The 26,651-nt window shown below is 53.9% G+C and overlaps 3 protein-coding genes across 9 annotated transcripts; 1 reads left to right on the top strand and 2 right to left on the bottom strand.

Annotated features, from left to right (window-relative positions):
- The first annotated feature begins 23 nt into the window (after positions 1 to 23).
- Positions 24 to 14,699, top strand: GYS1 (glycogen synthase 1). 3 transcript variants are annotated; one of them, XM_069457777.1, is made up of 17 exons: positions 24 to 320; positions 1,766 to 1,947; positions 3,480 to 3,687; positions 4,018 to 4,022; positions 4,564 to 4,725; positions 4,969 to 5,113; positions 6,312 to 6,429; positions 6,758 to 6,878; positions 7,176 to 7,282; positions 8,489 to 8,548; positions 8,640 to 8,718; positions 10,237 to 10,350; positions 10,630 to 10,756; positions 12,038 to 12,133; positions 12,295 to 12,458; positions 12,933 to 13,013; positions 13,216 to 14,699. In XM_069457777.1, exons 1-17 carry the CDS (start codon positions 203 to 205, stop codon positions 13,531 to 13,533), a joined length of 2,205 nt encoding a protein of 734 aa, XP_069313878.1. In that variant the 5' UTR covers positions 24 to 202; the 3' UTR covers positions 13,534 to 14,699. The 3 variants fall into 3 exon arrangements, with proteins under 3 accessions (XP_069313878.1, XP_069313877.1, XP_069313879.1); XM_069457776.1 differs by lacking the exon at positions 4,018 to 4,022 and having other exon boundaries at positions 3,480 to 3,671; positions 4,540 to 4,725; XM_069457778.1 differs by lacking the exons at positions 3,480 to 3,687; positions 4,018 to 4,022 and having other exon boundaries at positions 4,540 to 4,725.
- Positions 14,700 to 16,001: 1,302 nt separating this feature from the next.
- FTL (ferritin light chain) lies at positions 16,002 to 17,508 on the bottom strand. Its single transcript, XM_069457804.1, has 4 exons — positions 17,205 to 17,508; positions 16,897 to 17,043; positions 16,431 to 16,556; positions 16,002 to 16,304 (listed from the first exon to the last, which is right to left on the bottom strand). The coding sequence occupies exons 1-4, from the start codon at positions 17,304 to 17,306 to the stop codon at positions 16,152 to 16,154; spliced, it is 528 nt and encodes a 175-aa protein (XP_069313905.1). The 5' UTR covers positions 17,307 to 17,508; the 3' UTR covers positions 16,002 to 16,151.
- Positions 17,509 to 19,813: 2,305 nt separating this feature from the next.
- On the bottom strand, positions 19,814 to 25,780 carry BAX (BCL2 associated X, apoptosis regulator). Of its 5 annotated transcripts, none has more exons than XM_069457800.1 (6): positions 25,256 to 25,778; positions 24,620 to 24,671; positions 24,386 to 24,532; positions 23,876 to 24,011; positions 21,331 to 21,435; positions 19,814 to 20,908 (listed from the first exon to the last, which is right to left on the bottom strand). In XM_069457800.1, the coding sequence occupies exons 1-6, from the start codon at positions 25,287 to 25,289 to the stop codon at positions 20,843 to 20,845; spliced, it is 540 nt and encodes a 179-aa protein (XP_069313901.1). In that variant the 5' UTR covers positions 25,290 to 25,778; the 3' UTR covers positions 19,814 to 20,842. The 5 variants fall into 5 exon arrangements, with proteins under 5 accessions (XP_069313901.1, XP_069313898.1, XP_069313902.1 ...); XM_069457797.1 differs by having other exon boundaries at positions 19,814 to 20,947; positions 25,256 to 25,777; XM_069457796.1 differs by having other exon boundaries at positions 20,882 to 21,199; positions 25,256 to 25,779.
- Positions 25,781 to 26,651: the final 871 nt, after the last annotated feature.

Below are 26,651 nucleotides of genomic sequence, written 5' to 3'. Positions count from 1 at the left end.
TGGGCTCAGTGACGCTGCGGCCGCCTCCTGCCTAGGTCCGAACGCTCCCGGGCGGGGGTGCGGTCGTGCAATAGGAAGCCGAGCGCGTTGCAAGCTTCCCGTCGGGCACCAGCTACCCAGCCCCGCACCCTGCCTGGTGCATTCCCTGGACGCCTCCGGAGTCCCCACCTAAGGCCCCTGGAGCCCCCTTCCCGCGCCAGCCATGCCTCTAAGCCGCACTTTGTCCATGTCCTCTCTGCCAGGACTGGAGGATTGGGAGGATGAGTTCGACCTGGAGAACACAGTGCTCTTCGAGGTCGCCTGGGAGGTGGCCAACAAGGGTGAGTACGCCAGGCGTCCGGGGCCTTGACGAGAAGGGCAGTCAGGGATAGGGGCCTGGAACTTTGAGTTGTAGAAGGACGGGGCTACATGGGGGACCCTTGGGTCCTGGGCAAGGAGCCTATGACTCCTATGTCCTTGAGGAGGGGCTAGGGTTATGTCTTCTGGGCCCTGGTGGACGGAGAAGGATGATTCGCTTGCCTTAAGATAAAAGGAGGCTGGAAGCCCTGGTCCTGGGTCCTAAAGGAGAGGGCACTAAAATGAAAGATTCCTAGGTCCTGGAGGGATGGAGGGAGGCTTCGGAGAGATCAGATACCCGGGTCCTGAACAGGGAAGGGGTCGGGGGGATGGGACTTCTGTGTACAAACCTGTGGAAGCTGCTGGGGTTTCAGACCCGTGGTACTGGGAGAAGTCGTCTAGGGGTTGTAACTGCAGATTTGGGAGAGTAGTGGGAGGATCTGGAGACCTGGCTGCTTGGCAGTAAAGATGGGAGGGGAGCTGGGGACCCTAAATCTTAGGTCCCTAGAGTGGAGAGAGTTGAGGGCCCGGATGTATACGCTTTGAAGGAGCCACAGGCCTAGCTATCGGTTCCTAGGAGTAGAGGATCCTGTGGCCTGGGACACATGCGTACTGGGATGGGGGAAGCCTGGGAAGTCCTAAGTTGGTCAGGGGCTGGGCCCTAGGATGGGAGTGGCTGAGAGCGTGCATTTCTGTGTCCTGGGCTTCAACAAGCCCTGGGTTCTGGCTTTGGAGAAGGCTGAGGCTGGCAGTCAGGAGCTAGGCTGTCCCACTCCTCAGAAGAGCTAGGGCTGGGGGATTGCTTTGCTGGGTCTTATGGAAGAAAGGGACTGGGTCTCACAGCCTGAGGGGGCCCCTTGACCACGGAGCCATGTACTGCCAGGGCCCAGGCTCCAGGAGGCTTAGAGGCTGGGGCCCCAGACTCCTGGGGTTGGGGTGTCCGCCAATGTCCCTAGTTGGGGAGAGAACACTGGGAGACAGGTCACAGGGTCCCTGGAGGGCAGGGAATGACGATTCAGGCTCCTCTTGGGCAACTGTGAGAAGCTGAATAGGCCATGAAGAAGAATCTCCCCCACCATGTCCTGGAGCCTGACTGAGATTTAAACCCAGCTCCTAGAAGCTGGGAGCCCTGCTCTGCCATCCTTGGGGCCCCAGGCCCTAACTTCCTCAGACCCAGGAGTCCCGGCCCCCAGGCTCTCCTCTCTCACACCCAGGAGTCTGGCCTGAGTCCCCCCTCCCTCAGGGTTCTGACCCCAGTGCCCCCTCTGAGACCCAGGAGGATAGCCCCCAAGCTGCCAACCCCCTACTCCAAAGAATGGGCTCCCACTCCCCTCGTCCCCCTGAGCCAAGGGTCTGGGGCCCCAGTGCCCCCGACAGCTCCCACCTCATCCCAGGTCCCAGACCTGCCCTAACACATTTGGACCCACAGTGGGTGGCATCTACACGGTGCTGCAGACGAAGGCGAAGGTGACAGGGGATGAGTGGGGCGACAACTACTACCTGGTGGGACCGTACACGGAGCAGGGCGTGAGGACCCAGGTGGAACTGCTCGAGGCCCCCACCCCGGCCCTGAAGAGGACGCTGGACTCCATGAACAGCAAGGGCTGCAAGGTGGGACATGGCCCAGCAGAGGGCAGGGAGGCAGACGGCCCACTGTGAGGGTGGGAGCAGCAGATGGAGAAGGGGCAGGGGGTGGGCGGCCCCGCGGAGAGAGGGAGGCATGGATAGACACAGGATGGCACTTTGAGGCGAGAGAGTGACAGGACACTCAGACAGATTCAGGGCCCATGAAGTGGGCAGGTAGATCCTAAACGTTGGTGAATGGACAGACAGATGGCAGGTACAAAACAGACCAAGAGATGGATCCAAGAGGCTGAGATCCTCAGACCCAGAGAGAGAAAAAGAGCTAGATCGAAAGCCAGTCAGCCAGGCAGAGCCCAGGGGACGGGGTGTGGGGTCGGGCATGCGTACTGGAGCAGGATTCTTCAGCCCAAATTCATCCTTCCCACTTGCTGCCCATGTGACCTTGACTAAGGAACATAGTAATAACATCTACCTGATAGGGCTGCTGGAAGGATGAAATACTTAATAGGAATAACGTGTTTAGCACAGTTCTTGGCATGTCGTTAGCACTGTGGGAGCTATTATCGTCCGTGGTATTATTATGACCATCATCATCATCACTATAAACAGCCACGCCTGGAGAGTGAGGCGGACAGGCAGACACAGGGACAGGGAAGGATGGAGCCAGGGGCTAGAGCAATAGGGAGACAGACAGGCTCTGGGTACAGAGGAGGGGCTGCCAGATGTCTCAGAGAGAAAGTCAGCCATAGAAGGAGAGAGAAAGGTGGAATACCAATGAAGAGAGGAGAGGTAGGGACAGAGCCTGAGATGGGCAGATCCAGGGATTAAAGAGAGGAGGGGGCTCCCAGGGCCCCAGGGTGAAGGCTGAAAAGGAAGCCCTACCACCCAGGGGACAGACAGGCCAGGGTCCAGGAGGGAGAGGTACAGTGGTTCCTTCACTCATTCATAGCCTCTGGTTTGGGGTGGGGTCTGGAATCCAGTCAAGCCACAAGTGTGTCCCTAAGGGACCCCAGGGCAGCTGCTCCCCACGTGCTGGGGGCCTAAGAATAGCACCCCCCCCCCCAGCAAAAGGGCAGACAACAGCTGGGCGGGGGAGGGGCACCGGAGTCGGGCTCAGGGCCGGGGGAGCCAGGCTGGAGAGGAGTGTGACTGCTTGTCTGCTGAATAGAGCTGTGGCAGCAGGCCCAGAACCAAGGCCAAGGTCTCAGGAGAAAAGCAGCCAAGTGGAGAAATGTGGCAGGTGTAGAAATGAGACAGTAAGTCTTAGAAACGTGGCAGCGGGGGTAAAACAAGGCAGGCCGTGGGGGCACAGAGATGGGGGGGGTCAGGATTACAGAAACTCAGCAGGGGGCGGGGAAAATGTTGCAACAGGTGGAAAAAGACTGTGGTGGGACTCACAGCAAGTAGAGAAATAAGGCGGCGGGTGAGAAATCAGCAGCAGATACAGAAACAGACAGTGAGAGAACCAAGCCCAGACATCTGCCTGCGGATGGGAAAACCACAAAGGCGCTGGTAAACCTGAGGCTGAAACCCTGAGCCTCCCTGTGGGCCCCCTCCAGGTGTATTTTGGGCGATGGCTGATCGAGGGGGGCCCCCTAGTGGTGCTCCTGGATGTGGGGGCCTCAGCCTGGGCCCTGGAGCGCTGGAAGGGAGAGCTCTGGGATACCTGCAACATCGGGGTGCCCTGGTACGACCGTGAAGCCAACGATGCTGTCCTCTTCGGCTTCCTCACCACCTGGTTCCTGGGCGAGGTACGTCCCATTGCTGGTCCCTGATTCTTTCCACCCAAGCCTGAAACTTCAATGACCCTCAGCCCCTGGGCCATAGGATGGGCTTCTCCGAGGGCATTCTGGGAGTTGTAGGTCATTTAATCCAAGGATTTCTCTGACCTTTGGGGACACGGACATCCAGGGGCTTGGCCTCATCTTTCCTCAGAGACCCCAACTCTCAATGCCAGCTTCATTTACTCCAGCCTTCCAGCTGTAGGGATTCTGAACCTTTAGCTCTAAGGCAGGCGAGCCTGCGGGAGGTCTCACCCAAGGCATTCTGGGAGTTGTAGTTTTCTAGTCTGATAATGGCCGGCCTTAACGCTCTCAGATGGGGCCCTAGATGCTTGCAGATCCCCAGCCTGAGAACCAAGAATGCTGGTTCTGACCCCCTTCTAGGTTTTAAAAGGCTCAAGAAACTTAATTTCCCATACCCTGGGACGAACAATTTAGGAACTTGCTGCTCCTAGGGCATTCTGGGAGTTGTAGTCCTTTTGCCAGTGTTGGGTGCAGGCCTCCCCTTGACTGAGATACTGAGATGAAGGGTCTCCAGGAATTGTGTCCAGGACTTGGGGACACTAAAACTTTAGTCTTTCCAATCCAGTGCTGCCAGGATTTAGAAGGTTGGCCAAAAAACATCTCCAGCTCCTACCAGCCTCTGCAGATGCAGTCAGCTGGTTTCTGCCTCAGTTAGTTTCCTGTCCTGTGGGGGTGGCTGCAGGGTGCCACTGCCTGCTCTGTGCAGTAGTGGTGATAGATTTACTGTTCCCCTGAGTCCTTGTCCATGTTGGGGATTGCTGATTCCGTTCATGATTCATATGGAGACAATGGCCCTGTTCCTGTTGTCCCACAGTTCCTGGCCCAGAGCGAGGAGAAGCCATATGTGGTTGCACACTTCCACGAGTGGTTGGCGGGTGTTGGGCTCTGCCTGTGCCGTGCCCGGCGGCTACCCGTGGCAACCATCTTCACCACCCATGCCACCCTGCTGGGGCGTTACCTGTGTGCTGGTGCCGTGGATTTCTACAACAACCTGGAGAATGTGAGCTGGGAGTGTGGCACATGCGGGACTGTGGGTATGTCAGGACAGCCCAAAGCTCTGGGAGGGCCGAGGGGATCAAGCATCCCCTTCTCCCAGGACCCAGGAGTCCAAGTCCTCAGGCCCCCTCCTCCCTCAGATCCAGGAGTTTAGCTGCCAGCCCCCACCTTCCCCAGGACCCTGGAGCCTGGACCCCCAGTCTTCTCCCCAGTCCTTCTAACCTGACTGCCCCCCCTTCCCACCCAGTTCAACGTGGACAAGGAAGCAGGTGAGAGGCAAATCTATCACCGCTACTGCATGGAGCGGGCGGCAGCCCACTGTGCTCATGTCTTCACTACTGTGTCCCAGATCACCGCCATCGAGGCACAGCACTTACTCAAGAGGAAACCAGGTAGGGGCTGGGCTGAGGCCCCTAGACATGAATGAGGTAGGCAACTGTCTATGCCAAAGCCAGTACAGATGCTCCTCGACTTATGATGGAGTTATATCCAGAGAAACTCATCATAAGTTGAAATGTTGTAAACTGAAAATGCATTTAATACACCTAACCTACTGAACATCATAGCTTAGCATAGCCTACCTTAAACATGCCCAGAACACTTACAATTGGGCAAAATCATGTAATACAAAGGCTATTTTATGATAAAGTGTCAAATATCTCATGTAGCCTGGGAAAAGATCAAAATTCAAAATTTGAAGCATGGTTTCTATTGAATATAGCTGTCACACCATCGTAAGGTCAAAAAATCATAAGTTGAACCATCATAAGTTGGAGGCTGTCAGTACCAATTTTTTATAAAGAATAGAAAACTACACTTCCCTGAAGGCCAGAGGGCAGTGACCTGCATATGAGGCTGCCTGGCTCTATAAACACTAGAGCCTAATGGGAGGTGTAGTTTCTTTGATATTAATTTCAGAAGTGGTAAAATTCTGTGATTGGCTAATGTAGATATTGGTCTGTTGAAAGGGAATGAGGGGGGCAGATCAGTGGACTTTGTTTTTGACAAAAGTAAGGTCAGAACCAGGCATTTTTCCTAGCCCATAGTACCTATTCCCAAGGGGGTGTAAGGTGAGAACTACAACTCCCAGAAGGCGTTTCATTGGCCACCTCCATGTATTCCTGGAACTTAGCCCTAGGAGCTGATGGGGGTTGTAGTTTTTCATTGATACACTTTTATTTCTATGAGAAGAGGAAATGGTTGGGTATCTCAAAGAGGCCTGAAGGTAGAGGGTATATCCTAGAAGCGGGACTTTGGGGATGTTTAATCATTCCTATCTCCGGGTGGGACAAGGGGAAACAAAAGAACTACAACTCCCAGAATCCCTGACGTGGCTCAGGTCCCTGTCTGGTTAGCCATTTGCAGGAGCTAAGGAGACTTGCAGTTGTATTTGTGAACATTAAAAGCAATATTGGGTGAGAAGACATCTGGGAGGCAGGGTAAGTGGGTCATCAGGGAGCTCAGAGGAGAGCTATTGAAATAAAAAAGTTGCAAAAGGAAAGGGGTCTTTCCTTCATTTATTCATGCAACCACAGTAATCTAAATGAACAAATGAAGAAATGAAACATGGACCTTCTCCTCAAATTGCAGATATTGTGACCCCCAATGGACTGAATATTAAGAAGTTCTCTGCCATGCATGAGTTCCAGAACCTCCACGCTCAGAGCAAGGCTCGAATCCAGGAGTTTGTACGGGGCCATTTTTACGGGTATGTAGGGCATATACCTAGTTCTTAAGAGAGGAAGGGGTGGCAACCTGAACATCTGGTCTGAGGGAGGAGGCTCCTGGACGCCCAGCTTCCTGGGTCTGAGGGAGGGAGCAGCTGGGGGCTCAGCTTCCTTGAGCACCAGGACAATGGGCTGAGTATTAATGGCGATCCCCACCTAATGACAAAAGAACCACAACTCCCAGGAGGCCCTATGATGCCTGTGTTGTCTGAGATATTCTTTGCCCCTGTAGCTTCTGGGATTGACAGTTTTGAGGCCAGGGCTAGAGATGAGGGTCTTGGGCTTTGCCCTGCATTGTGGCTTCTTTAGGCACCTGGACTTCAACTTGGATAAGACCTTGTACTTCTTTATCGCCGGCCGCTATGAATTCTCCAACAAGGGGGCCGATGTCTTCCTGGAGGCTTTGGCCCGGCTCAACTATCTGCTCAGAGTGAGACCTGGGCCGTGAGGGGACAAAGGGAGGACAAGAAAATCCGTGCATAACTGGGGAGGACAGAGACCCAGGGAGGTGTGGTGGGGAAACCCTCCATGTATGTGTGGGGCGGGGAGACTGTAGAGACCCAGAAAGAAGATCAGAGTCCCAGTGGGGACAGTAACTGGGCTATAATTGTCCTTGACAGGAAGGGGCATGACAAGTCCTAGTAGTATTGGGAGTTGGGAAGGGGTGGGTGGCCCCAGCTTTCCCCCATGTGATCCTGACATCCCCCCTCCTTTGCTTCCATTCCAGGTGAACGGCAGCGAGCAGACAGTGGTGGCCTTCTTCATTATGCCGGCCCGGACCAACAATTTCAACGTGGAGACCCTCAAGGGCCAAGCCGTGCGCAAGCAGCTTTGGTCAGCAGCCCTCAGCTCGGGATCACTTCCCGTCTCACCCCCAGTGTGTGCTTTGGGTCCAGTGTTTCTCTGGGAGTCTCAGATTTGTCATCTGTAACACAATCAACCTGCCCCACTGATTCCTAGCAAAGTCACTTGCTCGGGATCCTTCTAGCATTAGGGGCAGTAAGAAGTCACTAGCAGGACAAGTGTGACCAGGGCTCTGCTATCAAACCAGCAAGGTTCCACTCATGCCTCTGACCCTCACTGGCTTGGTAACTTTAGGCAAACCACTGCCTGCCCCTGTCTGAGCCTCCACTTCTTATCTGTAAAACCCATTCATCCCTTACCCATCAGACGTTCATTGAGCATCCATCGTGTGCCAGGCACTGTTCCAGGCCCTGGGAACACAGCTGTGAGCAAGAAAGATAAATCCCTTTCCTTGTGGAGCTTGCAGTCTAGAAAATCCTATAGGCAGTGTTTTGGCAAAAAATAAATAAAGTAGACCGGTGATATGAGACAAGGTTGTCAGGACAGGCCACACTGAGAAAGTGCCATTGGGCAGAGACCAATAATGGAGATGAGGGAGCAAGCCCTGTGTGTATCTGGGGAATAGCAAGTGCAAAGGCCCTGGGGCATGTTTGAGACATGGCAAGGAGGCCAGCCTTGCTTGAGGAGCATTTCCAAAGGAGATGGGGTAGGAAATGAGGCAGGAGCTATGGCAGGATTGTAAGCACAGAAGTGATGGTGGGACTACAGGATGGCACTCTGCTAGCTTCACTTGTGTGCCTAGATGTTCCTTTCTCAGAATCTTATTTTCCTCTCTTACAAAATGGGGCTTACCACTGCCACCTCCAGGACTGGTACAAGTCCTAATAATAGCTGACATTTCTGGAAGGCTTGCTATGTGCTGGGCGCTGTGCACTTTTAGTCGTGACCTTATCAAGTCCTCACTGCAAACCTCTGAGATTGATTCTATTTTTATACACGTCTGACAGATGAGTCTCTGAAGTCAGAGAGGGAAGGCCACCCATCCCTGGCCACACAGCTGAAGCCAGGCACAAGTCACTCAAGCCTTCCAGGGCCTGTTCCCTGGATCCCCATCCTCCAACCTGGAGATCCCAGGGCAGGGCTTCCCTGCTTAGGCTTCAGTTTCCTTGCTGCCCCCAAAGTCTAACAATGAATGGCAGCTGGTGTGTATGTGACATTGTTTTCTGCTCTTTCCAGGGACACAGCCAACACAGTGAAGGAAAAGTTTGGGAGGAAGCTTTATGAATCCTTACTGGTGTGAGTGCCCTGCCCTCAGCCCCGTACCCTCCTGGGTCCTAATCTCTCTCCTCACCCCATTCCCAATTGCATGTACCTGCGGGCCTTGCAGGGGGAGCCTCCCAGATATGAACAAGATGCTGGACAAGGAGGATTTCACTATGATGAAGAGAGCCATCTTTGCCACGCAGGTATGGTTTGGATCCCTGTGCAGAGAAATGGCAATTTGCAGTAGCCCCACAGGCAGCTCAGCCTGCTAGCTCCGACCCCAGAGATTGCTGGAAGTTCTGCTTTCTTGGGCCACCCTTTACTGAGGGATCAATTCTGAGGTCCACAGAAGGCTGTGAGCTGACTGGTGGAATTTCAGTTCCCAGAAGCACTTAGGGCAGGCTGTTTTTTATGGCTTCTGATAACCACAGGGGCTGCTGAGAGTTGTGGTTTCTTTGAGACTCTCGAGTCAATGAACAAAGGGTAAAAGGGAAATTTAGAAAGTCAAGACAGCCACAAAAGGAGAATTACAACTCCCAGCTCTCCTTGAGCCTTGCTGCATCCTGGCCCCACCTCTGTCCCGGAAACTGCTGGGAGTGTTGGTTTTGTTAGGCCACTTTAGGGTTGGAATCAGCTAAAGCACCTAGCATTCCCAGAGAACATTGCAAACTCTAAGCAGCCGCTGTTCCTTATCCCACTGGCTGTGTCTTAGCGCCCAAACACCTGCCAGGAATTGCAGCTTATTTAGATTCCTGAGGTTGAGGGAATTCGGTGGATGGGAAACCTTAGAAAGAATTGGCCGTTCCAAAATGAGAACTACAACTCCCAGTAGCAACTGGTCTTTCTGCTCCATTGACTCTTCCCTTGTTCAGAAGTTTTCTGGGAGTTAGAGTTCTTTCATTTCCTGGGTCAAGGAACTTTGGTACCTGTGGTCAGGGTTGGTGAGCCATTTCCTGGTGAGGGCAAACCTTGAGGGCTAAGTTGCACAAACAAGGCATGAATTGCTTTTAGCCAAACTATGATTTCCAATAGTCCCTAAGGCAGCCCACCTCATTGTGCACGTTTCTGCCATGGGGCTGCTGGGAGTTGTAGTTTCTTGGGCCCCTGGAATCATAGACTGAAGGTGAGTAGAACCTTTAATGAGCCATGATGGAGCAGTTGCAAAGAATTATACATCCCAGCAGCCCCCAGGGCTTCCTGTCACAGTAGCTCTTCTAAGAGTCTTGCTCGCTCCAGTGACTCTTGGGAATTGTGGTTTCTTTGGGCCTCTGTTAGGGTTATAGGTGAATTTTCACAAGAAAACTATTACTACAACTCCCAGCAGCCCCTGAAGCTTGCTGCCATGTTGGCACAGTCTCCGCCCCCATTGAGTGGGGGCAGTTAGAGTTCCTTTGGATTTCTTTAATGACAGAACCAAGAGTACAGAACAAGATAGCTACAACTCCCCATAGTCCTTGGGGCAGGTCCATACGGGTTCTTCCTCAAAGACATCTGGGAATTGTAGTTCTTTTAGGCTCATGGGGGTTAAGGGAAAGAAAACCTTTACAAACAGAGGCAAGTGGGAATCCACAACTCCTGGTGATCTCTTGGGTTTGTTCGTTGCCCCACAGCCTTGTGGGAATTGTGGTCTCCTTGGATCGCCTGGGGCCAGCATGGCTCACGGGCAAGTAGGGAGCCTGCTGTCCCTTCCCTGACCTCCACCCAACGTGTGGCCCCTACAGCGGCAGTCTTTCCCTCCTGTGTGTACCCACAACATGCTGGACGACTCCTCAGACCCCATCCTGACCACCATCCGCCGAATTGGCCTCTTCAATAGCAGTGCTGACCGGGTGAAGGTAAGGACACCGGCCCTGGGTGAGGTGGGCATGGCAGAGGGAGGGGGCTGGACCCTGGGCCTCAGACTCCCGGTTCTCCCCTGGTTTCTATCAGAAGCATTGCTATGTTTAGAAAGAACCCTGGTTTCTGTGGTAAACAGACTTGGGTTTAAATCTTTGTCCTGCTACCTTCTTGCTGTATGATGTTAAACAAGTTTTTCACCCTCTCTGGGCCATTCTGGGATCTCAGGGGTTAGCTAAATAAGGGGCTCAGGCTGAGCCCTTCTTTTTCACTGCCAGGTGATTTTCCACCCGGAGTTCCTCTCCTCCACAAGCCCCCTGCTCCCTGTGGACTATGAGGAGTTTGTCCGTGGCTGCCACCTTGGGGTCTTCCCCTCCTACTATGAGCCTTGGGGCTACACACCGGGTGAGTGTAGCGGGTAGGGGACAGCATGATCATGGGGTCCTAGTCAGATCTAGCATGATCCTGGGGCAAGGCACTTGCCTTCTTCAAGCCCCAGTTTCCTTCTTTGCAAAACAAGGACAGTGGTAATGGTCTATTCTGCTATAGCACACATTTTTGTGAGAAAGAAGTTTGTGTACTGCAAAACTAGAGGGCTGATGTCAGTCTGAAGTGAATGTCACAGCTGACACTGATTTCCCCCAATTTGCTGATGTTTGGCTCCCCAAATAAAGTAGCAGAATGCACGATTCATGTACACAACTGAGTGTGGTGAAGTTCCCTCCCTCCAAGCTGGCCCCGTTGCCCAGCAACTCTTTCTTCCTCGTGCTGGCTCTTTAGCCAGTGTTTTTGAAGCCAAATAAATGCCATCTTTCCTAATGTATTGGCAATGTAACACATCTTTTAAACTGTGCTCACATGATAATTAGGAGTTTAGCCAGTTAGGCTTTGCTGTAGTTACAATGATGCATAGGTCTTGTGTGGTCAGCCCAACTCTCTTTTTCCCTTAGGCCCTGTTATATTTAGTGCCTACTTTTGCAGCTTACAGAGGTTTTGGGGAACACTTATATAAGAATTATAATAAGAGGCAGGTGCACACCTGTAATCCCAGTTACTCAGGAGGCTGAGGCTGGTGGATCGTTTGAGCCCAGGAGTTTGAGACCAGCCTGGGCAACATAAGGAGACCTCATCTCAAAACAAAATAAAACAAGATAAACAACTATAAATGTCTTTAACCAGTTCTCAAGGTTGTTTAAGGTATTAAACAAGTCACAGTAGGTATTCTGTACACAGGAACGCTAATAATGAGAGATCTTTTCTTACCACCCATCGAAACAGACTATGACACTGTGATAACCAAAACAGTATGGTTTTGGCACAGGAAAGTATCTTACAGGTTATGATGGGTATGTGAAAGGATGGACCTTGTCCGATCTACAGATCGTGAGGATTAAGTAAAACGATGGACATTGGGATGCTCAATAAATTAGCATCCTTATCTCCCAACTGTAGACTTTTCTGCATCCTGAGTCATTGGGGCAAATGAATTCCCTTCTCTTTTTATGAGCCTCTTAGCTTCCCCTCTGAGAAATACAGAAAATAATAGCCCAATGCACAGCACGGTTGTGCCAGCTCAGTGACTTGCTCAGCGAAGCGCCCGTAGAGGGCGCTGTTGAGGCTTTCATTGTGATTAGGAAGGCAGGAGAGAAGGGGAACTAAGTGGATCTTTCTCGTGCTTTCCGGCAGCTGAGTGCACGGTTATGGGCATCCCCAGTATCTCCACCAACCTCTCCGGCTTCGGCTGCTTCATGGAGGAACACATCGCAGACCCCTCCGCTTATGGTCAGCGCCCAGGCCCCTGAGGGCGTCCTGGGGAAGAGGGGCGTGGACTCTTGGGTCCCACGGAAAACAGAAAAGAGGGTAGAGGGTGGGCTCTTGGGCTCCTGGGGGAGGAGAATGGTCTCTGCAGACCGTTTTCTGAACCCCGGTCCTGGCTTCTGCAGGCATCTACATTCTAGACCGGCGGTTCCGCAGCCTGGATGATTCCTGCTCGCAGCTCACCTCCTTCCTCTACAGCTTCTGTCAGCAGAGCCGGCGGCAGCGCATCATCCAACGGAATCGCACCGAGCGCCTCTCCGACCTTCTGGACTGGAAATACCTAGGCCGGGTATGCCCTCCCCCTTCCCCCTTCCCCTTTCCCCCTTCTTCTTCCCCTTTCTTTTCCCCTCCCTTCCCCCCTCTGCTGCTGAATCAGCCTCAAAATGCTGGCTCAGGAGGCAGGGTCTCCTCCTACTTATAAAAGTTGCTGCGCCTCTAAGAAATGCATCAACTTCCCCTGAAAGAAAGTAGGTCGGAAGTTCCTATCATTTGCATAGGAGTGTGGCCAAAGGGGTGCCTGACTTGAAAATTCTGTTGCTGTTAGTGAGGTGTGGCTCGGAGACTGTCCATTCACGTTCTGCTTATCTACATAAGGGGTGGAGTCAGAAAGATGGATATTTGCATAGGGGCAGGCTGAAAGGCGCAGCAGTGTGCTCATCTGCGTAAAAGGTGTGGCCAGGGTTCACCACCCCCCACCCCCCATCTGCCTGGGGGTGCGGTCCGGGTCCCTCACCCCTGACGCCCCTCCCCTCCTTTCCCCAAGTACTACATGTCGGCACGCCACATGGCGCTGGCCAAAGCCTTTCCAGATTACTTCACCTACGAGCCGAACCAGGCGGATGCGGTGAGTAGACTCCAGATCTCAGCTGGGCCAGGAGCTAAAGGGCTGGGCTGGGCTGGGCTGGGCGGGGGTGGGGTGGGGTGGGGTGGGGTGGGGTGTGAGGGTCCCTGCTGGAGGAGGAAGGCCTCGAGGTGGCTGAGTCCCGGGGCAGGGTTGTAAGGGTCTCTGCTCACCCTGTGGTTTGTGTCCACACGCCTGTACGCAGACCCAGGGCTACCGCTACCCACGGCCAGCCTCGGTGCCACCGTCGCCCTCGCTGTCACGACACTCTAGCCCGCACCAGAGCGAGGACGAGGAGGAGCCCCGCGACGGGCTGCCGGAGGAAGAGCGCTACGATGAGGATGAGGAGGCTGCCAAGGACCGGCGCAACATCCGCGCTCCTGAGTGGCCGCGCCGTGCCTCCTGTGCCTCTTCCAACAGCGGGAGCAAGCGCAACTCGGTGGACACCGCGCCCTCCAGCTCACTCAGCACCCCCAGCGAGCCCCTCAGCCCTGCCAGCTCCCTGGGCGAGGAGCGCAACTAAGTCCTCCGCCCCACACTCCTAGCCTTTCCTGCCTCCCTCCTCCAGAGGTGGGTACAGAAAGGCTGTTCCCAAACCCCACTCCAGATCCCGAGTGGAAGCCACACTCGGTGTGGCCCACAGCCTCACCCAGTCTGCTATACACTCCAGTCCTCCAGCTCCGCTCTTGGAGTCCCCACACTCCAGAATCCACAACGCTGTGCCTTTCTCTGGTCCAGAATGTATAATCTGTGCCCTGGAGGCCCCCAGGCCTGGACTGCATCCCAGAAGCCAGCAATCTGCCATTACTGTGCAGTGGTGCCAGAGGTTTTAGGAAACCTGGCCGGGTGCTTTCAGGCTAAGACTCCTGCAGCCCTCTGTGGCTTGCAAATTCTGCAGCATATAAAGCACGTAGTGCTCAGGCCTGGCATGGGGGCCACTAGGTGCTACAAACCATATGGTGTCCCTGCTAATGGGACAATCAAGTGCAGCGCCAGGGCACTTTCAGGGACTTAAGATAACTGAATACAGACGGTCCTCCATTTCAACTCCGGAACTTGGGCTCCAGGATAGGCTCATGGCAGCCGTCCCTGGCTTGTCTGGCTCTGCCTGGGGGATCCCTCCACCCCTGCTCCTGCCGTGCCCCAAACTTTGGCCACAGGGGTGGCAGCACCACCTGGCACCTCTTCCCTTTTGGAGAACATGCAAGTCTTGGTCTGGACACCTTTCTGGCCTTTTCTGGACCAGGCTCTCCTCCTCCTTCCCTGAGTCTGAGCTCTCCCCCATATCTTGAGAGACTCCTTCTGTGCCCTCCAGGGAATCCTGCTGAGGACAGAGCAGGCTGTCCACTCCCACCCTTCCCCCTCCCCAACCGCTCAGCCCACTGTGAAACCACTAGGCTCTAGGTCCCAGCTGCTGAACCTGGAACTTTACCACTTTGCTGCATACTGGTCCCTTTCTCCTGATCCCACTGGGTTCACAGGTACCTCAAGACTCTTGCATCCCCAAGCTGTGCTCTGCCCCCAGCTTCTGTGAAAGAGGGGCCCCCTCATGTGTGCTGTGCTGTCTGATGCACTGCTTGGTTTGCAGTTGGGAAGGGGAGGCCAGAAGGGGTGTGATTGGGGTGTGTCCAGAGATGAAAAAATACATCTATATTTAAGAATCCTAGGTGTGGTCAGACATGAGCACTTGGGGGGCCTTATTCCTGACCCCTCCAACCTGCCCCCTCCCTGGTCCCTTAGCTCATTCTGCTATTCCAGTGAGGCTCGAATTGCTGTTCTAAAATCCCAGTGTTCACATAAGATACCTCCGATTGGTTAGTTGGGACTTGATTTGCAAGTGGCAAAAATTTGGCTGAAATGATCTTTGGCATAAAGGAGCTATGTGACTAGGATGAAGATCTGTTGGGCAGCCACAAGCCATATGTAGCTATTTAATAAGTTTCTTGGTAATACCAGACACATCAAGTGTTGGGTGGCCACACGTTTCATAGCTACCCTATTGGACGTAGATGGACAGCACCAGTTTAAGGCATGTTTCCAGGATTCTGTGGTCTCTGTCACTGTCCTCTGAATGGCTCTATTTTTAGGAAGTCTTTTTCCATTTAGTTCAAATCTTCACTAGGCCGTATGTGCAACTCTGAACCAATCACTACTTGGGGAATTAGAAAGCTCTGAATTGTTTGAATTTGGAGGTGTGATTAATCTTTCCTGTTGGCTACTGTGTGAGACCCTTCCCCTTCCTCCAAATTGTGAGTGGCCACCAAAATGTGATGAGAGGAGGGGCACAGTGCTGAGCAGACAAAAAGAACCAGTATCCAGCCCCTACTTAGATTCCTCTTCTCCTGGGAGGGGGAGGGGGTCAGAGCTGACACCAGTTTTGTAGCTTGGACCCAGGAGATGCCTCCAAAGGCCCCTATAAGATTCTTCGGTGCCCATTTGGAGAATTTTAGCCCCAAAATTCCTCCCAGTGCGTGCCTTGCATTGGGATTACCATACAGGCCATGTGTCTGAACTAAAGGTGTAGCCTTTGGAGCAGGTTGGACTCAGGTGTGGGCCTCCTGTTTGCCATCCAAACTGCACAGTAATAGCCTCCATTTGCCCATATAAAGTGGCTAATAATTCTACTTGCCTCCCAGAATTGAGACAGAGACAGCACTTTCAGAGCCTGATGCGATGCCTAGCCCCATACTCATTAAACAGGACTGTTGCTGGTTACTGAAATCTAATAGTATCTACTTCCAGCCGCCAACCCTAGGTTTTTCTAAATTCAACTTCCTGGAGTCTGATTCTACCATCCAGGGAGGTCAGTTAACAGCCAGGCAAGCAGGGAACCCTCAACTTGGCCCCCTACCGGTAGGTTCTTCCCTTAGAACAGATAAGATAATGGGAGATGGGGGAAACTCCTTTCTCTGCCATCCCAGCTCACCCAGAATCCTTGTGAAAATAGATCGCATCTCGCTTTCCATACCAAATACAAAATCACCAACCAGGTGCTGCAAAAAGCTTTATTTCCATTTGGTCCAAGGCTTGGGAGAGGACTCCAGGGTGGTTAAAAAGCTGCCTAGTGGCTGGAGGGAGAAGCTCAGGCAGAAGCCCTGATATTTGAGAGGGGCTCCTCAAGTTGCTGGGCTTGGCAGGCTCCTAGTCGTGCTTGAGAGTGAGCCTTTCGAAGAGATACTCGCCCAACCCAGCCTGGGGGGCGGCCAGCCTGCGGAGGTTGGTCAGGTGGTCGCCCATCTTCTTGATGAGTTTCACTTCCTTATCTAGGAAGTGATTCTCCAGGAAGTCACAGAGCTGAGAGAAAAGAGAAATTAGAAACTCAAACCTTGGGAAAGAGAGAGGCAAAGCTGCCACTTATAACAATGTGACAAATGTGGAGAAAGGCTCAGGTGGATAGCCATGGATGAAGTGGGTACTTACGTGGGGGTCTGTGCGGGTAGAACCCAGGGCATGAAGATCCAGAAGAGCCTGGTTGAGGCTCTTCTCCAGGGCCATGGCGGCTTCCATTGCGTCCTGGGTTGTACCCCACTCATCTTGAGATGGCTTCTACACAGAAGATAAAAAAAAGCTCAGAACACACGTCGTGCAAAGGACTAAAACGTCATTTCCCAGCAGCGGTCGGGGGATCAGGGCTAGTGAGAGCTTGTTTACCACTACTCCTCTGCCCCCATTCCGTCTCCTACAACTACACGTTCCAGAACAAGCAGCGGTCTACACAGCTGCAAGCTGGGAGCACTACTTGCGCCTCCATTTCCAGCCACAATAACCCTCACAAGACCGAACTCGATCTCCCAGAAACCCAGGAGACACCTAAGCGGCTTAGGTGAAGGCGCCTCGCGCGCATGGCCTGCTGGTAAGTGTAGTCCGCTACCCGCACGCTATTGACCTGCACGTCCTGGAAGAGAGCGCGCCCACCACGCTGGTTTTGCATTTTCAAGAGACGCTCGGCGCCCTCGCGCTTCTCCTCAGCCAATTCGCGGAAGAAGTGGCCCACGCCTTCCAGAGCCACATCGTCGCGATCGAAATAGTAGCCCTGCAGGAATAGATGGAGGGAACAATAGTTAGCGGGAGGCGAGGCAAGGAGTGCAGAGTGCGCCCTGATCCCCCGGCTGGACAAAGAAAGCTCGCGCGTGCGCACAGGGCCGGAGCTGCGCAACAGGGGGAACTCGGGCCTCGGGCGTCCCGGGGACTCACCAGAGAGAGGTAGGTGTAGGAGGCCCGCAGATGCAAATTGACCAGGCGGTTGACGGCTGCCTCCACCTCGGTGGAATAATTCTGACGAATCTGGGAGCTCATGGTTGGTCGGCAGTAAGACGCTAACCACAAAAAACAGTGTTAGCTGGCTCCAGCAGCAGGAGATGGCAGAGATCTTCTCTTGGTCCGGAGATTGCAAGTGGAGAGATCAGAGAGCAGTCAGAGGCTGGAAGAAAGGGAGTCCCGGGGTCTGTTCCGTCCAAACACTGTTGAAGCAAGAGACAGAACCACGAGACCACCCAACGCGCCGCGAGCAGATAAAACAACGGCGGCTGCTTTTATAGCGCGCGGCTCCTCAGGGGCGGGGCGTTCAGGGCGAGCGGCCGGCCAATCAGCGGTGGGGGGAGGCGAGGCCCGAAGCCTGCGCCTGACCAATCCCGGGCAGATACGAGTCTCAGCCCCCCTACCCCGAAGTGGGGAAGTCACGCGCCTGTTGCTCGAGGCTGTTATGAAATGTGGAATGGAGGGTGGGGGCTTTTGGGCCGATTCTGGAAAGTCGAGGGTTTGGGGTGGGGGGGTTCTCTCTAGGAGGCGAGAGATTTATGTGGCCACTGAGAGCCCTGCGAAGTGATGACCCTGGGGATCTGGGAGTGTCTCGGGAAAGTAAGATATGGGGTTGTAGATTCCGAGAGCTTGGATTTTTCAGGAGCCTTGGGTGAGTGTGTGGTGGGGGGGTACCTCAGAGGTGCGGAGAGGACCTCCAGTCGCCTGGGGTTTGCCCTGCAAAATAAGGTGTCTCCAGATCATTAAGTTTGGAAGACTGTGAGATGGTATTTCTGGAACCCTGGGGATCTCTTTGGGAGATTACGGGGAGGGAGACTGGAGCGCTGGGGTTTACACAGATGTGGGGTTCATGATGGAAAGTCCATATTTTTCTGGAACCCTCCCTGGGGAAATCGTTAGGCCCTTGAGATGATCTGCAAGACGGAAAGGGTAATTTTGAAGCCTTGGGGTTCCTAGGGGGGAATTGTTTCTGGAAGTTTAGTAGGGGGCATTTTAAGAGTTAGGGCAGCTCGTGGAACCGTGGACAGCCCTTTGAAGCCTCCAAAAGATTGGCTGGGCCTTTGGGGATAGCTTGGAGCTCTTTGAGGGGCCTAGTATTTTTCTGGGAGCAGAGATGAGGAATGAAATGACTATCTAGAGCTTTGAGGTCTCTCTCTGGGACTGCATTTACTGGGGGCTGTTTAGGGTTAGGAGCAACTGAAGAGACTCTGGAGAACTGTCCGCCTTCCAAAAGGAAAGAAAGAAAGAGACTCTGGGAATTCTCCTTACCTTCAAGCTCACAAAGTGACGCTCTGGGTCGCGGAGAAACGAGGAGAGTCTGGGGACCTAGGGATGGGATGTGTGTCTTCAATCAATGTGCATTTTTAAATTGTGCCAGGTCCATGTTTATGTCTGGGAGACAGAGCTGACTTAAGTCAGCACCCTGCCCTCAAGGAGGTCCCAGTCCTGGCACAGAACGAAGACCCAACAATGACAGGACCTTGACTCTACTTAAGTGCCCTAATGGCGGCAGCTCACTTGCTTGGGGGGCGGGGAGCTGAAGCCACTGGGGCGTGGGGCAAGAGGTTAAGGCCTGCAGCCGAGGAGCCCCTCCAGGCAGCCCAGGTCAGTTGGCCCCTGACCGAAGGGATCTGCAGCAGGGGCCAGGCTGGTATTCAGGGTCTTTGAGGGGCGTCTGAGCCGGCTTCCAGGGCAGCAGCTGTGCTGAGTCATGCTGAGCTCAGCACAGGAAGGGGCTCGGAGGAGGAGGGGGCCGGGCAGCTCGCTGACCTCATCCCCTTGGGTACTGCTCAGACTCCTTTTGGCGGAGTCATCATTGCTCAGACTCCTTTTGGCGGGACCCTCAGCCCTAGCCCTGGCTCAGATCTAAGTCGGCCCCCTCCAGCAAGGTGCCGCCTTGTTGGAAACCGGCTATGTGCTTTATCTCTGTCTTAGTTCCCGTTTTTCCCTAAGATCCTGCCTGTGGCCATACTGTCCCCTTTTGGGGTGGTGGCTCAGTCTCCCTGCTTTGCCTTTCTGCTCTTGTATCTCCTCTGACTTGGCATCTCTGGGGACTCCATAGGGGAGGGGCAGCTGCCTGGGGCACCCAGTTGACTGTGGGGCCCTAGTTACTCATTCACCAAATTTCATCTCAGCCTAAAGACCTTTAGCCTCAGGCAGGCCCCACCTGTGGAGAGGGGACTTGGAAGGGCCCACAGGTGGCAAGAGAGGAGGGGCTGAGATAAAGATGAGCTGAAGGGCGGGTGGGTGGCTCACGCCTGTAATCCTAGCACTCTAGGAGGCCGAGGTGGGTGGATCTTTTGAGCTCAGGAGTTCAAGACCAGACTAAGCAAGAGGGAGACCCCGTCTCTACTAAATAGAAAGAAATTAGCTGGACAACTAAAAATATATAAAAAAAATTAGCCAGGGATGGTGGCGCATGCCTGTAGTCCCAGCTACTCGGGAGGCTGAGGCAGTAGGATCACTTAAGCCCAGGAGTTTGAGGTTGCTGTGAGCTAGGCTGACGCCACGGCACTCTAGCCGGGGCAACAGAGTGAGACTCTGTCTCCAAAAAAAAAAAAAAAAAGAAAGAAAGATGAGCTGAAGAAGATAGAAACATGGAGTGAGGGGACAGAGACTCAAGAGAGGGAACAAGGATACTGTGACTCTCCTTGAGTGACCTTATTTTCTATGTGCCCTTCTCTCCAAGGTCCCCATCTGTGTCTAAATTCACAGAGGCCTCTCTCTGGGCTCAGCATGTTCCTTCCCCAGGCCTGCTCCTCTGGGGAGGGCCCCACCCAGCTATGGGGCCAGCCCCTCCCCCCACCCCGTGGGTGGCCAGCCAGGTCCCTTCCTCTGTGGCCACTCCCCCAACCCCACCCCCAGGCCTGGGCCTCTCCACTGGACCCTCTCCCCAGCTCCTCTCAGCCTCCCAACCTCCAGTAATGTCCTCACCCTGCTCCAGAGGCCTCCCCTGCCTCCCTAATCCTTCTCCGCCATTCTCCAGCCCAGTACACATGCTGCTTCCTGTGGTCCCACAGGGACCAGCTTCCAGGCCCTGGTCCCCTGGCCCCGGAGGCTTGCTCTGCAGCCGCTGTCTGTGTGCTTTCCCACACACCCCCACTCACCTCAAGCTTGCTCAGACCTTGCCCAGTGCTGCCTGACTTGGCCCACAGTCGCCCTAGGCTGCGACAGATGTGACAGCCAGTCAGCCTCCCTGGCCCATGGAGGCAGGGCTGGGACTAACTCATCACTAACACACAGCACTGGGCACCCTTAGGAAAAGGTGTTGGGGGAGTGTACAGAGCTTCAAGTCCCTGCACAGCTGCCTCATGGGTGACCAGACAGTGGCCTGGCATGGGTGGGGTGGGCAGGCCAGGTCACCACAGGACAGCCAGCGAGGCCAGCGGGCCCAGTGACTCCGACTCCAAAGTGTGGCCCGAAGGAGATTTATTGCCCCCTTCAAGACCACTCTTCCCACCCCCCCCAATAATTACAAAAGTAAGAAAAATGCCCATGTGCCCCAATCCCCACCCCTCCCAGAAAAATGACATAATTTATGCAGAAAAAACACAGTCCAAGGCAGCAGGGGGGCCTCAGCCCATCTTCTTCCAGATGGTGAGCGAGGCGGTGAGCACTCCGGCCACGAAGATGGTCACTGTTTGCCACGTCGGGGTTCCAAAGTAGGAAAGAAGGCCGTCCTGGGGACAGGGACATCAGTCACTTCAGCAGCTTGGCCAGGGGCAGCCCCTGGGTGAGCCCGCAAGGGATTAGGGAGGCAGAGGGCAGGAGTTGGGGCAAGGGCCTAAAATGAATGGGCAGTAAAGAATTGCGGTCAATGAACTTGAGGGATTCCAGAAGTGGAGGCACCAGGGAGGGCAGAAGGCACTGATCAAGGCAGGGGTCACAGGAAGGTCAGAGGTCACCAGGAGGCCAGCAGGTACTACATGAATCTGGTTGATGGGACAAGGAGACACATTGCAGACCACATCTGATGATCTGAAAATGGGGAGGGGGCACCTCTGTGGTGCGGGAAGGCCCAGAGGGATCCCAGGTGGGGTGCGGTCGGGTTGCGGGGTCTCACCCAACCACCCTGGTCTTGGATCCAGCTCAGCAGCCGCTCTCGGAGGAAGTCCATCGTCCAGCCCATAATGGTTCTGATCAGCTCGGGCACCTTGGTGCACAGGGCCTGCGGGGAGGGGGGTGGGGGTAAGAGACAGCCATGTCCCCACTGCCTGAAGACAGTGGCCTCAAGCCTTTTCTCTCAGTTCTTTGCCTTCATTTGCAGTTTCTTTTCCAGCCACAGTCTGAGTCAGCTTCAGAAACTGTAAACTCAATCACATCATTGTCAACTGCCCTGCTCAGGAGCCTTCTGTGGCTCCCAGTGTCCCCAGGATAAAGACCTAGAGGCACAGCACAGCCCACCAGGCCCTGAGTGAAGGCTGTGACCTGAGTTCATTCTATCTTTCCGCTCCTTTCTGGGCCTCATTGACCTTCTTCCATTTTCTTACTCCCACCAAACTCTTCCCTGCCAGCGGGACCTGTGTAGACGCTGATCCTTCTGCCTGGACAAGCCTCAACCAAGCAAAGTCTCACTCGCCTCACAGAGCTCAGATCAAATGTCACTGCCCCAAAGCAGGCTTTCTAGCCCAGGTAAGATGGCCCACGCCCAGACCCATGAGGTGTTCTCCTAACACCCAGAGCATCCCCTCCCAGCCATCAGTGGCGGCTGCTTCTCCCCTAGTGTCCCCAGCTCCGTATGCAGCACCACCGTCACCCTGACTGCTGTGCCCCTCACATCCCACATTCAAGCGCCATCAGCTCAATCTTGAAATCACATCAAGAAATAGCCGTCCCCACCTCTGCTGTTACCAGCTGGGGCCAGGCCTGTCACCTTTCACAGAGACTATTAGAGGCACCACCTCACCAGCGTCCCTGCCTCTGCCCTTGCACCCCATAATCCCCCTTCCACCGATGACAGCTGGGATAATTTGGACACCCCTCCCCTCAATATTATATTATGAGAATCTTCATAAAGAAATGTTAAAAGAGGCCAGGCTCGGTGGCTCACGCCTGTAATCCTAGCACTCTGGGAGGCCGAGGCGGGTGGATTGCTCAAGGTCAGGAGTTCAAGACCAGCCTGAGCGAGACTCCGTCTCTACTAAAAATGGAAAGACATTATATGGACAACTAAAAATCTATATAGAAAAAATTAGCCGGGCATAGTGGCGCATGCCTGTAGTCCCAGCTACTCGGGAGGCTGAGGCAGTAGGATCGCTTAAGCCGAGGAGTCTGAGGTTGCTGTGAGCTAAGCTGACGCCACGGCACTCACTCTAGCCTGGGCAACAAAGTGAGACTCTGTCTCAACAAAAAAAAAAAAAAAAAGAAAGAAATGTTAAAAGAATTTCAGTTAATAGCCATGTAGCCCCACAACCTAGGCACTACAATTATCATTTTGCTACACAGTCCCCGACTTCTGATTAATGATTTTGTGACTTTACCATGGATTTGTCAGGATATTAAATGCATTTTTAGGCCGGGCATGATGGCTCACGCCTAGTAATCCTAGTACTCTGGGAGGCCGAGGCGGGAGGATTGCTTGAGGTCAGGAGTTCGAGACCAGCCTGAGCAAGAGCAAGACCCTGTCTCTACTAAAAATAGAAAGAAATGATTTGGACAGCTAAAAAAAAATATATATATATATAGAAAGAGAGAGAGAGAGAGAGAGAGAGAGAGAAAATTAGCCGGGCATGGTAGCACATGCCTGTAGTCCCAGCTACTCGGGAGGCTGAGGCAGGAGGATCGCTTGAGCCCAGGAGTTTGAGGTTGCTGTGGGCTAGGCTGACGCCACGGCACTGTAGCCCGGGCACAGAGTGAGACACTGTCTCAAAAAAATAAATAAATAAATAAATGCATTTTTAACTTACGATATTCTCACTTATGATGGGTTTATGGGGATGTGGCGCCATACTAAGTCGAGGAGCATCTGTACTTGCTAGAATAATCACTTCAATTTATAAATCACGTCACCTTATTTAAAACCAGAAAATCACTCCTGTCTCACTCAAAGTAAAGCTAAAGTCTTTATAACGGCCCGTAAGACCCCGCACAATCTGCTCCTGCCCAACTCTGCCCCGGCTTCCCACCCCTCCCCCTGTTCACTGTTCTGTCCACACCGGTCTCCTCACTACCCGTGGCACGCTAGGCTCGGTCCTACCTCAGGACGTGCTGTCCACTCCACCAGATCCCTCTTCCCCCTGATCATGACATATCATTGCATCCTTCTTGTCCTTCCAATTTTGGCTTTAATGTCACCTGCTCTTAGAAGTCTTCCTGGCCACTGTGCTCAATCACATCAGCCTACTTCACTCAACAGGAGCTCTGCGAGAGCAGGGACCTAGCCTGCTTCGTTCTGTGCTGTGTCCCAGGTGCTCAGTACCAGCTTGGCACATAGTAGGCCCAATAAATGTTTGTTGAATGAATATATGAAGGCACAGACACCCAGTCCACAGCTGTCTCTCTCCATTCCCTCTGTGGTCATTGGGCCACTGCAGGGCTTGATCCCACGGTCCCCAGGTCCTCAGAGGCCTGAGGGGAGCATCCTTGGGCCACTGCCGGCAGCTGCCCACCTTGAGCACCAGTTTGCTGGCAAAGTAGAAAAGGGCGACAACCCGGCCCCAGTTGAAGTTGCCGTCAGAAAACATGTCAGCTGCCACTCGGAAAAAGACCTCACGGGGGGAGTCTGTGTCCACAGCGGCAATCATTCTGCAAGAAAGGGAAGAACTGAGGCTGGGGGGAGGAGCAGACAGAGGGCTGCAATTCTGGCATCTACCTCCTATTAAACATAAGGAAACTGAGGCCCAAGCCAGGCTGCAATGAAAAGCAACAGGCCCATGTGGGACAAGGGGAAAACATGAACAGTTAGTACTTGTACGGTGGAAAAAATGACTCCCTTAGGAGTCCTTTAGGAGGGTTTCAAGATCCTGGGGGAAGTGAGGGCTGGGAGTCTAGAACGCTAGAGCTGAGAGGTGGGGCTCAGACTCCTAGTTCCTAGAGGAGGAGAGCTATGTGGGGCTGGGACCTCTGCGTTCTGAAGGAGGAGACCAGTGTCGGGACTTCCGGGTCCCTGGGGGCCACACCTCTGCAGCTCCATGTTACTGTCCAGTTCATCCCCGATGCGCTTGAGGCACTCGCTCAGCTTCTTGGTGGATGCATCCTGGGGCGTCGGCTCCAGGGCCAACTCTGGTGCCTCCCCCCCCATTCGCCCTGCTCGATCCTGGATGAAACTGGAATGGGAATGGGGTGGGGGTGCAGAATCAGAATGGGGTGTCACTCCTCAAATCCATTCCACAATAATCAGACCTCAAACTCACCCCTGAAGCAAAAGGGCCCCTGTCTTCATGATCTGCTCAGAGCTGGTGGGCCCTAGAGGAGAAAGGAAGGGAAGAGGTGCCTGGACTATTGGGTTCTAGGGGGTCAGGAGACTGTGGAGGCTCGTGGTCCCTGAGGGAGGACAGAGCTGGGGGCCCTGGACTCCTGGGTCCCTGGTAGATAAAGTGGCTGAGGACCCAGGCAACTGAGTCCCTGATGTAGAAAGGCCAGGAGCCTGGGCCTGTATCCTACATTCTTCCGGGAGAGGAGGCTAGGGGAACACTTAAAGCATCTAGACCCCTGGCCTGAGGGGGCAGAGAGGAGACCCGCCCCTCCCACCAGGGCCAGAGGCAGGAAGTGGTACGGGCGACAAGCCCGGGCCTGCCCGGGGGCTTGGTTTCTGAGATCCCCAGGTTCTCGGGGGTCCGAGAGTGCCAGGCAGGCAGGAATCGGGGCGCGGAGACCAAGGAGCCGGGAACCTCCGAGGAAGGAGGTGGCTGGAGGCTGGCAGCGCCCAGTCTGGGAGTTTCTGCCCCGGAGTGCTTGGAGATCGCACAGCCCCAGGCCGGCAGGAGAGATCCTGGGGCCGGCCGGCGAGGGGGCTCGCCCGCGTCCCGCCCGTCTGCATCCCGCCTCACCCCCGCCTCTGGGCTGCTCCCCGGACCCGTCCATCACCGCTGCTCCCGCCGCCGCCTCTCGCCGGCTCAGCGCGGGCGGCCGCAGCGCGCCCCCGGTCACGTGAGCGCCCCACTGAACGTGCGTCCCTCACGTGGCCGCCCCGCAAAATGGCGGCCGCGGGCTGCTGCCCCGCAGGGCCACCGGGTCACGTGACCTCGCCTCCCCCGCTCCCCGGGGAGGCTTGGCCTCCGTCGCGTGACTGCCCAATCAACGCCTCCCTTTACGTGCCCGCCAAGCCGCCACCCCTTGGATGCAGCTATAACTTTCATTCATTCGTTCACTTATTCATGCATAATTTTCGTAAGTTTGGTGCAGGATTTAAGTCCGCCCCTGTGCAGAAGGAACAGCAAGTGTAAAGGCTTAGAGGCCCAAAATACCGTACTTCCAGGCAGGACGTTTTAGATGACTAAAGCCTGTGAGTGTGTGTGTGTGTCTGCGTGAAAATAAAAGGAATATGAAGTTTGAAAAGTGGCAGAAACTAATTCGTGGTGATAGAACGACAGGGTATGGACAGGGAGCGGCCACCAGCGAGGTTCCTGGGGTGCCCCAAACATGCCATATCTTGATCTGAGTGGTGGCTATACAGGTATACACATTTCAAAAATTCATTGAGCTGTATACATAAGACTTGTGCATTTTACTGTATGTAAATTATTATATCTCACGTTAAAAAGAAAATAATAGTAAAGGGAACTAAGATTAGAAAAGTGGGCTAGGGTCAGATGATGAAGGGTTTGGGCACATCAGAGAAGGGGGTGGATCTACAGTCCCAAGGGTAGCTGGGAGCCATGGGAAAGTTTTGAGCAGGCAAAGGGCGGTGTCAGACCTGGATATCAGGAAAAGCTCTTAGATTGGGTCCTTTGTTGAAAGAGCTCTCACAGCACCTAGGATTTATAATGCTTTTCTCACAACTATAATTAATTATGTGTGCAATGTTTTAGTTTGACGTTGGTCTTTTTTGTCCACCCAAAATTTCCATGAGGGTTGGGATTGTATTAATTTATCCTCAATTCTCCCAGAAACTAGCATAATACCTGATTCATCGGTTATGTATTAAATGCATCAGGCAGGGCGTGGTAGCTCACACCTATAATCCCAGCACTTTGGGAAGCTGAGGTGGGAGAATCGCTCAAGGCCAGGAGTTTGAGTCCAGTCTGGGCAATGTAGCAATATCCTGTCTCTACAAAAAAATTTAAAAATTAGCCAAGCATGGTGGTGTGCACCTGTAGTCCCAGCTACTTGTGAAGCTAAGGCGAGAGGATCATTTGGGCCCAGAAGTCTGAGGCTACAGTGAGCTATGATCACACCACTGCACTCCAGCCAAGGCAACAGAGTGAGAACCTGGCTGGGGAAAAA

Source organism: Eulemur rufifrons, chromosome 24 (assembly GCF_041146395.1).
Source record: "Eulemur rufifrons isolate Redbay chromosome 24, OSU_ERuf_1, whole genome shotgun sequence".
Taxonomy (NCBI): domain Eukaryota; kingdom Metazoa; phylum Chordata; class Mammalia; order Primates; family Lemuridae; genus Eulemur; species Eulemur rufifrons.
This window is presented reverse-complemented; position numbering and strand designations above follow the sequence as displayed.

What these genes read in the sequence shown, in the direction of transcription:
- GYS1 (XM_069457776.1), top strand. Translation starts at nt 203, where the DNA reads ATGCCTCTAAGCCGCACTTTGTCCATGTCCTCTCTGCCAGGACTGGAG. An exon ending in CTTACTCAAGAGGAAACCAG is followed by an intron (nt 5,114 to 6,311) that starts GTAGGGGCTGGG and finishes CTCAAATTGCAG; the next exon opens with ATATTGTGACCCCCAATGGA. An exon ending in GAGCCATCTTTGCCACGCAG is followed by an intron (nt 8,719 to 10,236) that starts GTATGGTTTGGA and finishes TGGCCCCTACAG; the next exon opens with CGGCAGTCTTTCCCTCCTGT.
- FTL (XM_069457804.1), bottom strand. Translation starts at nt 17,306, where the DNA reads ATGAGCTCCCAGATTCGTCAGAATTATTCCACCGAGGTGGAGGCAGCC. An exon ending in CCTACACCTACCTCTCTCTG is followed by an intron (nt 17,044 to 17,204) that starts GTGAGTCCCCGG and finishes CTATTCCTGCAG; the next exon opens with GGCTACTATTTCGATCGCGA. An exon ending in CTCTCTTCCAGGACGTGCAG is followed by an intron (nt 16,557 to 16,896) that starts GTCAATAGCGTG and finishes TCTTCTGTGTAG; the next exon opens with AAGCCATCTCAAGATGAGTG.
- BAX (XM_069457796.1), bottom strand. Translation starts at nt 25,289, where the DNA reads ATGGACGGGTCCGGGGAGCAGCCCAGAGGCGGGG. An exon ending in GGAGCAGCCCAGAGGCGGGG is followed by an intron (nt 24,672 to 25,255) that starts GTGAGGCGGGAT and finishes TTTCTCCTCTAG; the next exon opens with GGCCCACCAGCTCTGAGCAG. An exon ending in AGTAACATGGAGCTGCAGAG is followed by an intron (nt 24,012 to 24,385) that starts GTGTGGCCCCCA and finishes CCTTTCTTGCAG; the next exon opens with AATGATTGCCGCTGTGGACA.